General features: G+C 36.5%; 1 protein-coding gene across 1 annotated transcript; it reads right to left on the bottom strand.

Moving 5' to 3' along the window:
- Positions 1-3,510: 3,510 nt before the first annotated feature.
- On the bottom strand, positions 3,511-6,581 carry LOC105034728 (NAC domain-containing protein 2). The gene is given in 4 exon segments (XM_010909988.4): positions 3,511-4,392; positions 5,567-5,643; positions 5,646-5,834; positions 6,045-6,581. Coding segments are annotated over 4 exon segments (1,071 nt in total). The 5' UTR covers positions 6,247-6,581; the 3' UTR covers positions 3,511-3,789.
- Between the last annotated feature and the right edge of the window lie 7,716 nt (positions 6,582-14,297).

The following is a 14,297-nucleotide window of genomic DNA, read 5'->3' as shown; positions in this document are numbered from 1 at the left end:
ATGAATATGTTGCTATGTATCCACTAATTTATTAATTTGTAATGATTCAGGAATAATTCACAGCCTAATCATGAAATACTCCTAGTTTTCGTAAAGGCTGTTCACAACTGTTGTTGACTTGTCGCCTGCATCCATTCTTTTGCATGAATTGTAACTAAACACCTTTTCCTTTTATCCCCCTTCATGGTCTTTGGTATTTATTGTTTTATTATGCTTAAATTTTCATATATAATTTTTCAGCAGGCTGAACTTGCACATATTGAACATGCGGCGATTTAGATGAGGGATTGGTTCCGTCCTGTGAGTTCTCATGGCTCTGGATGTCTAGCTCAATGTTGCCTAAAAAGGTCTATCTGATAATCCTAAATATATTGCCTTCTGGACCTCCAGTACCAAGGCAACAAACTATCAGGGTGCGTTTGGTTTGCACTGAGCTAGTTTGGTTTGCAACGAGAATTGGAATCAGAACGGTCATATCTTCTGACTTATAAGCAGAATCAGAATGAAATTTAAATTTAAAAAAAAAAATAAAAATTCAGTTTTGAGAGATTGGGATATTACCATTTTCTATGGAAATCAGAATAGAGATGGAGTCTCTTAATTAAACAGTTAGAATAGGAGATTCATTTCTATTCGCCTTCTGGTGTCTAACTTCCCCGAACCATACATGCCTGCAATCTCCATAAAAATTCTAATATTTTAATATGCTCAATTAGATGTGTGAGTTGAAAATATCCTGTATTGTTTTGAACAGGTGAAGAAGTGAAGCAGCCTCTCGGCCCTGAATCTCTGATTTCAACCGTTATTTTTTGTTTCTATTACTTCAAAAATAGTTGTTTTGAAAAATAGTTGCTTCATAATCATGCAAATTTTTGATTTTTTTTTATTTCTGATTAAAATTGCCTTCTTCTAAAATATTCTAAAAATTCAGAGACTCGTTCATTTTTTTCTTGGTTCTGATACTCTTTTCATCTTTTTCAAACTTAGGTGAAAATCTCCTATTTTTTTGTAACAAGTCATTAATTATCTACAATAATAAATATTGACATGATGATAGTGCATGATTCATGGAGCTAATAAAGATGGACTCGCAACAAAAGGTGGCAGGATTAGAAACCAAACCATCCATTCTCTAGATTATTTTCTGGTCGGAATACTCGGACAATTAAGGATAGCAACTGAGTGTGCATTTGTTTAGCCATTAATTTTTTTTTTTTAATTTTAAAAAAATAAAAATAAAAAAAAATTAATAACATCATAAAAAATCAAAATAAAAAAAATCAAAATAATTATTTTATATACAAAGTAAAAATTTTTTGTTTTCCAAAACTTGCTTTTCTATTTTTTTTTTTTTTTTTACTTTCTCATATATAAAATGTCAAATCAAAAAGTAAAGAGCGTGAACCCTTCTCCCTCGTCGAGCTCTTCACCTCTCCACTCCTTTCTCTCTCTCTTTTCGAACTTTTCTCCTTTGTCAAGTTCTTCATCTGCCATCCGTAAATGTTGCTTTTTGCTTTATAGCAACGTAGTTACTAAACATATTTTTTATTTTTACTCAATAATAAAAATAAAAAAAATAAAAAATATTTTTTTAAAAATCAAAAATTAGAAATCAAAAAGTATAACCAAACTCACCATGAGTGAACACATTATAACAATCTTATATATATGAAGTAATCTCACTAATTGAGAGTTTTACAGTCATATATACTCTTTCTGTTGTCCTAGCTTAATTTTTTTAGAAAATAATTTATTCTTTTCACTGTTGGACCTGGATCAGATGATCATAAATGAAAGTTCATGTGAAGTAGATCAGCTTTCTCCGAAAGCCATTCTTCGTCGATATATTTTAATGAGAGGATCTAACTAATACTTTAGCTAATTTGTTCTTGGCTAAAAGATTTAAAGAAGCCATGAAACTCTAGTGTTGCATTTGACTTCTATACTTCTGGTATGGAAACTTGGAAATACCTCAAAATCAAAACCATGAGCTGAGGAAAAGATTTCACAGTAAGAGTGAGTGAACATGGTCTAGAACAGATTTATCGATCGTCGCAATCTTTGAAAGTCATTACCGATAATGCACACATTTGTGTCATGGCTTATTTTGGATTAAGACACATAACAAGTTGTATGATAAAATATATGTAGGGGGCCTAAGGCTAGAAGTGGAGTTGGTTGAGGTGCTTACAAAATCTCCACATCCAAGTGTTACCTTTAGGGCACACAGACAGCTCATGCATTCTTGGACTGAAAACTTGGACCAGATCACATTGTTAATTTGTACACTTCTTAGGCATGCGCAAGAACATGATGCCAGCTCAGATGTATCTAGTTTCCAACCCCTATCATGGCTACTAACCTAAGAGATTGCCCAAGCTCAGCAAGACATCTGGAACCAAAAGAAGTGAAAGTTCTAGAAGATTATATATTAATTAATACTTCTATCAGAGACATACTAGTTAAACTCTTATTGGTGAGAACATGTAAAGTGAAATAAAATGTCAAGGCTATAGCTTTCAAAAGAAATCTAAAACACTGCCCAAAGAAGAAAACGATATCCAAGTTAAGAAAGGACTTCAGAAGATGGTCAAGTGCTATTATCCCAAGTCATTTTAAGGTGAGAACAAGTGAAATGAGTGCAAGAGTAGCTTCAAAATAAGATAGCTCAACAACATAGCCTATTTGAGCTCCTTTCTTAAGTACTAACCTAAAATGTCTTCCAGATTAGAAGAGATATGAAAGATGGAGAAAGTTTAAGCTCTTGAGATGACAAAAAGGGTCCATATATCAGACAGTTTAAATCATTGGTGAGAAAGTGAACAAAGTGAGAAGCAACGCCAGATCTACATAGCTAGGCCGTAACCTCCTCTCGTGACTTCCAATCTGAGATACTACCTGACCGCCACAAGTAGATGCCAAACAGTAAAACATCACGGAAGACGATAAAATGTGATGTCTCTAAATTAAATATCTTCCAGATTAGAATACGCATGCAAAGACAAGAAATTTTAACCCCTGGAAGATGATAAAATGCCCACATCTCAGACATTTTAATCTATTGGCGAGGAAGTGAAAGGGAGTGCAAGACCATACCACATATAGACTAAGAATCTCCTCTCACAACTACTGATCTGAAATATTTCCAGTTTAGGAAATACATGCCAAACCAAAAGAGACCCTAGAAGATGATAAAATGCCCTAAATTCATTGATGAGAACGTATATATGAATAAGAGAAGTTTAAAATTTCAGTGATAGGATCCACCCCTCAATCCTATCTAAAAAATCTATCATCCTCCATGACTTCAGCTACAGACAGACTTAACAGAATGCTCACTTGAGTTTGATTAGTCCTACCACCCAAAGAAAAGACAATGCCGCAATCACATGCCCGTAATGGTACTCGCATTCATATCCAAACTCCCTGCAGACAGCTCTCTCTGCAAGTCTTCAACAAACCACGGCATCATTATTTTATGTTCAGAAGTCAAATGATGGAATAATAATCTCAAAAGAAAGTTCCTTCTTCCTTACCATCCTCCCAAAATTATAACATAGATTTGGAGTATATATCCAAGAAGAATAAAACTCGACACATGATAACAATAGCCATGCAAACTTATAGAAACTTAGTCGAACTACAAACCTGATCTAGAATAAGTTTTCACCCACAGTTACATACTTCAGCAGTCTTTGTTGGAAAAGAAAAGAAAAGAAAAATATGAGGAGGACAATGGATCAGCGAGCATATATATATATATATATAAGTGTATGAGCACGCCATCGATCACTTAAAACTGGTGTAATCCCTAGCAACCTCATGGAGGGGATTCCACTCCCAGAGCTTGTCTGAAATGGTTGGAAATGAAACGGGCAGAGTGTTGAGAGGAAGCAACTGGGGTTGCGGTGGCAATGGGAGGAATTGGTTGGGTTGTTGGTTCGTGTAGTTTTGGTTGCAACCTACTAACCTATTCATGAGCTCGTCCATCGTAGGACTGGCCATGGAGGAAGTAGCAGAAGTGAGGAGGGAACATGTTGGGATTAAAGCGTTCATATTCTTCGGATGAATTGTTGTACCATCTTCTTCAGTGGACGTAGTCGAGCTCAATGAAGCCACCGAAGCCGTCGATCCATAGAGAGTAGGTTTGTGGGGCGGCGGTGCCGACATGTGGGCGTTGCTTCCACCTCCCATTTTGTGTGCCTTCTCCATCATTGGCGACGAGATGTTTCCTGCAAACGTTTGGAAGCTTGGTGGTGGCTGATGGGAGGAACTGTGTCTCTTATCTGGTCCAGTCCCTCTAGATGAGGATGCCTTGGAAGGGAGCAAGCCCTGGGGACAGTGGTCATCGACCCCAGCTCTTTTATAGACTCGGCAGAGCGAGATTTCGGTCTGCAAAGGAAAAATCCCAATCAGAACTGCACAACAAGAAAGAAAAGTAGAAAGAAGACGAGGGAGCATGAGGCTTTGTTACTAAACCAATGTTAACGCATAAAACCAAACTGCAGGTGTGAAAGTAGGAGGAGGAGGAGGAGGAGGAAGAAGAGCTCAAGGAAGCTATAGCAGCAGCAGCACTAGAAGAAGAAAAGGACGAAGAGGAGGAAGAGAATAAGAAGAGGGGGAGAAGGAGAAGGAGAAGTAGAAGAAGTAGAGGAGGAAGAGAAGGAGAGAAGAAGAAGGGAATAAGAGGAGGAACAGGACATGCAGACCAAGGAGAAGGAGGAGGAGGAGAAAGAGACGACATGATGAAGAAGAAGAAATTTGAAACAGTAAGCTTAGTTCACAAAGAGCAACAGAAAAATCCAAAACAAAATGCATACTTTGCAGAAAAGCAGATTTTATGGGGCAAACCTTCTGACTTGGAGAAGACAAAGAAGAAACTTACAACGAAGGAGGAGAAATTTGACAAGGCCTTGTTCTTCTCCTCCTCCTCCCTTTTTTGTTTGTTATTGTTAAGTCTAATCCTTCTTGTTGACTTAAGAGAAAACATCAGATATGAAAAGCTAGCTCAAGAAAAAAAGGATCACAAAGTGGAAAGAGAATCATGTAGATAAAATAGAAACAAGACCGAAGAGAGACTTTTTATTTTATCTAACTATTGTTTCAGAAAAGTATGTGGCGACAACTTAGCAACAGGTCCATGTTAATTGAGTAGCAAGGCCAGGAGGAAATTAAACTTACATTCACAAAACCAAAAGATTTTTGTCAAAAAAAAAAAAAAAACTACAAGAAAATAAACTTGGAGAAAAAATATGTGGAAACCCTAACTTGCCGTCAGCGGTTCATGTCCGACCTCAACATAATTTTTGGGACTACAACTAGAATGCTGCATATATTTGAGTTTGATGGAAGATTATATAGAAGGAAAAATAGGATGAAGAACTCCCTTTTTTTGGGTCAGAAATGAAAGAAGAGAAATTTTTGATTATCTACTGACTCATGCCTCGCCAGTGCTCTAAATAACCAGAAAATTAGAAGTTTCCTTCAATTCTCCTCACCCCTACCTCCTACCTTACAAGACTTGGAACTGATGAATAATTTGAATACCTAACTTTCTCCAGTTTACCTTCTGATATCGATTTGTCTCGTTCTGTGGCAAACGGTATTCGTTCATGATCCAGCTTGATCGTATGCCTTTAGGAGCTTCCCAGAGTAGAAGACAAGCGTCTTCTTCAATCCAATTGACCGGTGATTCTCAGCTCTGATCATCCTGTCAGCTCCGGTAGCCTTCCAGTAGCCCGATGTCGTCACCCGATTGGGCCGATCACCATTTCTATACTTTCGATCTCTAGGGACATAAAAGAACCATTCCTTCTCCCCAATTGCAGCCAATGCTGTCATCAAAATTCCATATCGTTCACAAGAAAGCAAAGAGAAGATCAATTAATAAACTAAAGGTTTCACATATACGATACGACCAATTCTCAAAAAAGTTGTGTCTACCACGCATCAAAGATGAACAAAAAAGCAAAAAAAAAGACAAAAGAGTTGAAGGGAAGAGAGAAGAGATGGTTCTAAGGGAAAAAGGAAGTGGAGTGGCAAACCAGGAAGCTCCCACGGGTCGTAGCGATAGAGATCGAGGAAGGTTATGAGCTCGACGTTGAAGCGTTTGCCCTCAACCTTGCGCCTGAGGTAGAACTCGATAAGCTCCTCCTCAGTAGGGTGGAAGCGAAAGCCGGGCATGACAAGGTCGTGCTCGTGATCATCCTTGCCGTCGTTTGCACTCATGGCTGCTATAATTGCCATAAACTGGTGAGCTATGGAATCATCACCCCCTTCACCCTCTCTCCTACCCTATAAATACTTCTGTCCAATAAGTGGTTCTTCCTGTTGAAGGGGTGCAAGTGGTGGGGAAGATGGAAGAAGTTGTTAAACTTGCACAATACCAAGATCGATACGAGTATTAATTGTGATTACTACTTGAGCGCTACCAGTACCACTATGATTGCTCTCTCTTATCCTCATTAATCTACCTCTCTACACAACACCATGGAGTGGAGAAGAATGGAAAGGAGGGGTTAAATAAGGCTCTCATAGCTTGGGGAGGGCCTACATGAAGGGAGGGGTGCATGGAGGAGGAGTTAAAGATGAGAAAGAGACCTCATAATGGGAGGACATGTTGGCGGTAGCCTCTTAAGTGGCGATTGGTCCTCTCATCCACTTTGGTTTCCACCCATCCTCTCTCCTTCTTGGCATATTTTCGGCCAGTTAATTTTTTTTTTTTTTTTTTTTTATTATGTCCTCTCTTTTCTTTTGAAAATGGAGCATGGTACTCTATTCAGACGACTCTTGTTACTCTGTTGACCCCTAATAAATTCTCTTTTTTTCAATTCACTGTAGTCTTTCCCTCCCTCGCCAGCCACCACTTCCCAAAAGACCAACTCCCATACATGCATGCATTCATGCATGTTCTTTCCACATGGAATCTCGATCCCATGTAGATGCCTTGTTTCGGAATGCCTTGCATGATGCTCAAGGGATTGACACCTGTCAGAGTTTAGTTGGAACTTCGGATGGGGAAGTGAGATGAATCCCGATTTCTACTGTAGACTAGGGTACGATAACTGTGGAATCAAGTGAACCCCGTGACTCCTTTCTGTGGGTCCTGTCAAAGATGACCTTCTAAGTAAACCCTTCTCTCTTATAGGTTCGGGCTGAATCTTTTGCCCCAAAGGACAACTAAGCTTGTTCCACAGCGTTGGCCATCTCACACTGCACAGATCTCAAAATATTTTTGTTAGTGATATAAAAAAAAATATTATTAATTTATATTAATTATGAGTTAATTTTTTTTTGATTTATATAAAAAAAGAATCATCTTTTTCAAATAAAATATTTTTAAAAAATAAATCATAAAATTCATGAGTCAAAATAGACAATATCTGATATGTCGAATTGTGAGCTCTTGATCGCAATAGTGACACTCCAAATAAAGAATCATTTCTATAACCATGGAACTCTCTCCAGTTCGTATACTAATTATGATAAAATTAGGAGAAGACTATATTATGGTGTAGAAGAAGGGCATCGTTAATCTTAATTACATTAGTTGTGAATCAATGAAAACTCTGATTTATATAGGAAGAAATTTATTTTCTCGCATGAAGTATTTTTTAAAAAATAAAATTATAAATCTTATGAATCAGAATGAACAATATTTCATATGTCGAGTCATGAGTCTTCGATCGTAATAATTTTTAATCTCACATTATGTTTTGACTCAATTTTTTTTTTAATTTTATTAAATTTAAAAATATATTTATATAAATTAAAAATAATATATAAAAAATAAAAAAAAAAAAAAAAAAAATCCTATATAATTAGCCACATGTATCGCTGTCTAATTAACAGTATTATTATATTTTTTTAAAAGAATATGAGTCATCTCATGAGAAAGAAGAGTGGATGGGAAATCTCGAGAGCCTTTTTGCATTAATGGGTCCATCACAAGTTGGGTACACGGGAGCATCTCACCCTTGGCCTCGTGGCCCCACCGGCCCCTTCTCCACCACACATGCATCCATCAGTCCTCTATTTCTTCGTAGTTAACCCTTCTGGGATGCCATTACGAATGCAAATGATTCCCACCAGAAATCATGGGACGCTCCAAAACATCCCCATGGAACACTCACAACTTTTACATCCTCTTTTTCTCTCATGTGAACAGTCCATCGATCCTTGAGATGAGGAAGAACGGTGATGCTACGGTGGATCTTTGTCTTAGCTCCGACCATACTATTTTTCTATTAATTGCTTGTGGAAACTGGAAGAGGCAAGAGGAATTTCTCTCAAAGGTCTTCTACACCTTTACCATTGGATATGCCTCAACTCACCATAGAATTTCTCAATGAAAGAGACTGAGTCTTACCACGAGGAGAGGAGATGAACTCTAAAGATGATACTAGAAGACAAGTTCTGCGTGAGACTTTCGAGCAGAACCGGAGAAGTCTCCTTTCGACGAGACTTTATATGGCAAGGTCCCTTTTGATTATTGAGATTTTTAAGCATAAATAAAATATTTTCCTGCTTCTTTATTCACTGGAAGACATGGGAAATGCTAAGTGAAATAAATGAAGAAAACGTTAAATAAGTGTTTCAAAAATATGTGATGGTTGGCTAAGATCATGCCTAACAATGATCTCAGACACCACTAGATCTGCTTATGATAGTTATAATACATTATTTAGTACAAGTTCCTTCTAGCATAAATATGTTACATATTCAGTCTGTTAAAGAATCCAAGATCTCGTATAGATTTTTGTATCACCAATATTCATACAAAAGATTGCATCCAACAAATTTCAAGAGTTAGGTGCCATGGCCAGTTTCATATACTTCTGGTTTAATTAGTAGCATTTTAACAACTGCAGGTAACAATAGTTCATGAAGATATACAGTCATGGCATGTCCTTAATTTTTCTGTAAACAAAATATATTTTTGGTGCAATGAAATACAGTACGTGATATAATATCGACTATTGGATTAAACTTCATTACCTTTTATTTTTAACATACCTTCGTTCTTAGAAATTATTATCCGAACAATTATGCATGTACATTGATTACAAACTACATACTTAAATTTTTTGTACATCTATAAGCATATGTTTCCTCAAGAAAAAAAAAAAAGAAAAGAAAAAAAAAAAGCTATACGGTGCAGACATCATGGCGGTACAGTGACAATCTTCCACTTGTATCTCTTTAACTAGGGTTGCCTTAGCTGTTCGTCTTAAACAGTTCTTTTAATAGGCAAGAAATCACAGAAGTCATACATAACCCATGAAGCATGTCAAACTCTTGGAAATTCTTGACTTGGACATAATCAAAACCTCCTTTTCTCCCTATTTTTTGTGCCTGAGAAAGTGTATCAAAAAATAGTATTTTAATCCTATCTAAGCATCACTCTTGCGTCATAATCTAAATGCTTGGTCCATATACTATGCATCTCTATTTCGTTCTGATCAAAGTCATTACAGAGAACAGAACAGGATGGGTTATAATAACAGGCCTGACCTTGTCATCCCTTGTTTCGTTCACATTGTACCTCCCCATTTTGCATGAAATTATGTAGGCTCCGCATAATATATGGATAAGTATAATGGGGCCAATTTTGACCTTAATTAGGCTGTTTTTGCGTACCAACCAGATTATACAACGAAGGTTAGCAGAGATCCTTAGACAAATATCTTTGCCTCATAAGTTTTCCCTCTGCTTGTAGTTAAAGCATGCATGAATGCACATGCACGTGTATATATTCACAAGTAGATACATGCATATATACATGCATATGTACATGCATACGTATATTATATATACACAGACACACGTACACACACACACACACACACACACTCAAAGAATTTCTATGTTATAAAAAATAACTTTATTAATTAGGGCAAAGATTGCAGGCTTTGTGCATGCAATAATCTTTTGGGCCTCAAAATTATCTACACAAATTAATCTTATTTGGTGCTTCTAGCAAAATCTGCTCCATCCAGCTTGTAAGAATTCTTATAACTTGGGCTGTAGAGGAATCATTGCCTTGTTCTAAGCTTATTAATTTGCACACATAACTAACTTGTTTGGATGCCAAAAAAAATGCTGCCTAATATGCTGCGATGCATGTGAGGGGGAGGGATCACCATGGTTGAATCCAATTAATTCAGATCTAATTTTTGTTTAAACTAGCTGTATCGATACACTACTTAGGTAAATGTTACTAGCAAAGGATATAAAGTTGGTTACCGGATCTACATGATTAAAAATGAAAAAAAAAAAAAAAAAAAAAGACAACCAACATCATTCGCTACAGTTTGTGGCATCAAGATAACGTACGTAAGCCATCGGCAATAAATACTTATCCTTGCATGCATACACTAAGAAAGTAATGTTAATATTGTATATTAAAAAAACTAGCCGCTTATGCCATAGTTGAACCATTAAAGATGTTAAATTAGAGGGGAGTGGTGGCGTGACATTTTTGGTATCACATCAAATCCTTAAGATTAGCCCATTGGTCGTGGCATGTCGGTTGGCATACACTGGGTGGTCCTAAAACTAACAACCTTACAGGCTAGCAATTGACTAGACTTGGCCACTACTTTTAGAACTGGTAATCAGGATCGAGTGCATGGTGTAAGAGTTCATGCTTTTATCACCAATAATGCTAGTCAATTTGGCTTTCATCAACTTGCAAGAGGCACCATGTTTAGGTTCAAGTTTGTTTCATATATAGTCCAGAAAGTTTGAGATAAGATGAAAATATCTACACATATATCAACATTTATATTAATATTATATTACCAAATGCAGTCCAGAAATTATACTGAAAGAAGAACTAAATGGTCGCAAAATTTTTGGTAATTCTGTACGTCTTTGAACTTAGTGAAATTGCTTTTTTTTTTTTTTTTTGAGAGAGAGAGAGAGAATGTAGAGAATTTGTGTTATGTTCCTATGATTGCGTTGGTGTTCTTCTCAATAATCAACTGTTGATGTCACGCATTGACTTCATAAAGCAACTCATTGCAGAAAATTAAGGCAACTAGGGATGCATCTACCTGCTTAGAAGAAACCAATTTAGTGACTTCGGTGACTTGGGCGAATGCACCATATCAGTGTCAGCCAAGTTGGTAACAAGGACGATGGCAATGATAGATAAGGGATTTGAGATCGAGGTCACCAGTAACCACCACCGAATTCTCTGAAGATTTTTTTGGGCCCCCCCTGGGGGACCCCATACCTGTCTCCTTGGTTAAGAGTTGAGATGACCTCCCCAAAAATCCCAACACTGTTTCCGTTCCAACGAGGAAAAGGCAGCCCAGAGGGAGAGTTAGTAATCCACTTCAGCATCTGTCCATGTTATAACACCAGTTCTCATACAACATTGTCAGCCTCGGTATCAGATTACTGACGAATATGTTGAGAGAGTCAAACCGACCTTATTTATGACTCCTGGCAAGATAAGTTTATTAAATAGAAGGCTCCAAGAGCACAAACCCTAATCCTAGTTGGGGACCATGGAGCAGAGAAAAATAGAATAATAAACAAATAAAAATATTTTTTTTGAATAAAAATAGACAAAAAAATATTAAATGAATAAATAAAAAAAATTTCTATATGCATGACACCAGAGTACCGACACATCTTTCATTTCTTCTGATTACCCCTACATATTATCATTGTTAATTTACTGAAAAATGATTGTGAGATAAGTTTATATTAAGCAGAATACAAGGGTATTTTTAACATGGCAATCCAATATGCATAACAGCAATTGGACCGAACCAGTAGGATTTCTGGTTGCTTTGATATATTATGAATGATTTGATCCTAAACTTTGCGATCCAACTTATTAACTGATGGAGCTTTTAGAGCTGTTTGGTAAACTCAACCAAGCTTCCAAAGTTATTCTTGAAGAAGTATTTCACGTTTATATTATATTATGATATATAATATTTATGTAATTATTATAATTTTTATATTTTTAACTTTGAATTTTTTTATGTTTATATGATATAGATTGTGTTTGATTTCATATTTATGTATTATATATGTTTGTTTGTGTGTGTGGGGTGGGGGGGGGTTCAATTTTTGTACTGATCTAAAGATTTTTTTTTTCTAAAAAGCATATATACTATTACGAATAAAAATTATTTTTATTTTTATTTTTTCCCTCTGGTTAGAAACAATTTGTTATTATTCCCATGAAGAGCTAAACCACCTCGTCGTCTGCTAAAAGGATAGTTTTTGATTTTTTATTTTCCCCCCAAGCATGTGGTGGAAGGAGACTGATGGGGCCAAGCAAGTGGATCTCGTGGCCGGGACCATTCTGGCGGCCAAGATGACCCTGCTTCATGTGACACCTTCTCTCTCTCATTTGCTTTACAAATAATCGAAATTTGGTAACCCTTTCTCTCTCTCTCCTCTCTCTCTCTCATAAGCTTTACAAAGAGAAAAATAATGATGGAAATGCTTTACAAAGAGAAAAATAATGGAAATATGGTAACCCTCTTTCTCTCTCATTAGCTTTACAAAGAGAAAAATAATTGAAATATGGTAACCCTCTCTCTCTCATAATAAGCTTACAAAGAAAAATAATTGAAATATGCATGCATGGTAACTCTCTCTCTCTCACAAGCTTTACAAAGAGAAAATAATAATAGAAATATGGCAACCTTTTCTCTCATTCTCACAAGCGTTGCAAAGAGAAAAATAATTGTAATATGGTAACCTTTTCTCATCCAAAAGCAAATTAAATAATTGAAATATGGTGTTTAGCGGCATGCTAAAATAAATAGCACACGAGTACCTCAGCCGATGCAAGTGGGTTTCGTAATTCAATCGCACGCGGTACGGCTTGCCGACCGCGTCGTTCCGGAAGATGCCAAGTTGATCAGGCCGGTCCTCGCCCTTCGGATTTCAAGTGTTGTTTTGTTTTTATCTCTTGTAGTTGGATCTTGCATCGCTATCTACGCAGAAATTTCTACGCTGGCATCAACCATGCCAAAATTACACCGTTCCATCCTTTCAATATTTATGACATTATTGCCATTTGCACGATGATAGATGCTTTTGCTAATTTAGGATAAATATTAGCTGCAAACCAGGCGAAGAATATAAATTTGTTTGCACGCGTCATAGCACGGCCACTCCGGAGCTCTCACTGCCATCACTGGCATCAGGATCAATGTTGAACTTGGCTTAATTAATTTAAAATAAAAGAGATGAAGAGAGAGAATCGTCAAAACGATCGGATTGTGGTTGAGGTAAAAACCCTACCATAGCGCATCTATACGAAATGTCAAAGTCTAAATGGCGGTAGCCGCGAATCCAATCCATGCATCGAATAGTCTTCAATGCAGGTGTTTGTTGGAGGAGGCATATCCAATCGATCGATCTCTTCCAAGACTAAATCATAATCTTGACCGATTACTTCAAAGATATAGCTCTCACAGCTCACAAACCCTAGAAATCCATCCAAAAGAGAGAAGAGAGAGAACAAAGAGAACAAAATAAAAAAAATAATTACCAAAGTAGAATTTTTCTATTTAATAAACTAAAATGATTAAAATAGGTGCCTAGTGGGATATTTATAAGTAATACACAAGGGAAATCATTCTCTTCTCCTTTCGAATATGAGATTTCTAATCTTTTTATAACTCGAATAATTTAAAATATTAATCTTCCTGATAGCATCAAACATTCTCAAATGAAAGTTTACTAAAATCAAAACTTTCTAGATTTTACTGACATAAAATTTTTTAAATAGTTAGCTGATATTTAATATAGAGCAGTACCCATCATGGGGCTCAAACCAATGAGCATGAATCCTCTGCTATGTATAGCATGGTACAGTGCACCACATGCACCATCCATCACATGATGGACGGCCGTGATTGGGTGCGGACTATGCATGCAACCATCTTTTTTTGATAAGATAAGAGATCCATCGTGTTGAAGTTGCAGATACATCATAATCTACAAAATAATAATAATAATAATAATAATTTTATAAGTATTAATCATTGTTGATGTGTTTTAGAACTTTGAAATAATTATTTGCTCAAAGAGATAACTTGGTATTTTGGGGGAACAAAATAATCTTGCCTCAAGTGCATCCAAACAAAATCACCTTTTATAAAGACGGCATGTTTCCTGTGCTTGTCGGCATGACATCGGCACTGTGCATGCCTCTGCACGTAGCTTCTTTGTCTATAAATGCTGTGCTGCTTCCAACATTATGTTGAACCAGCTTGCCGTTGCAAGAGCAACAACAATAATTTAGACGAATTCGATAA

Source organism: Elaeis guineensis, chromosome 1 (genome assembly GCF_000442705.2).
Source record: "Elaeis guineensis isolate ETL-2024a chromosome 1, EG11, whole genome shotgun sequence".
NCBI lineage: Eukaryota > Viridiplantae > Streptophyta > Magnoliopsida > Arecales > Arecaceae > Elaeis > Elaeis guineensis.
Note: the sequence above shows the minus strand (reverse complement) of the source record. Positions and strands in the feature narration are given on the sequence as shown.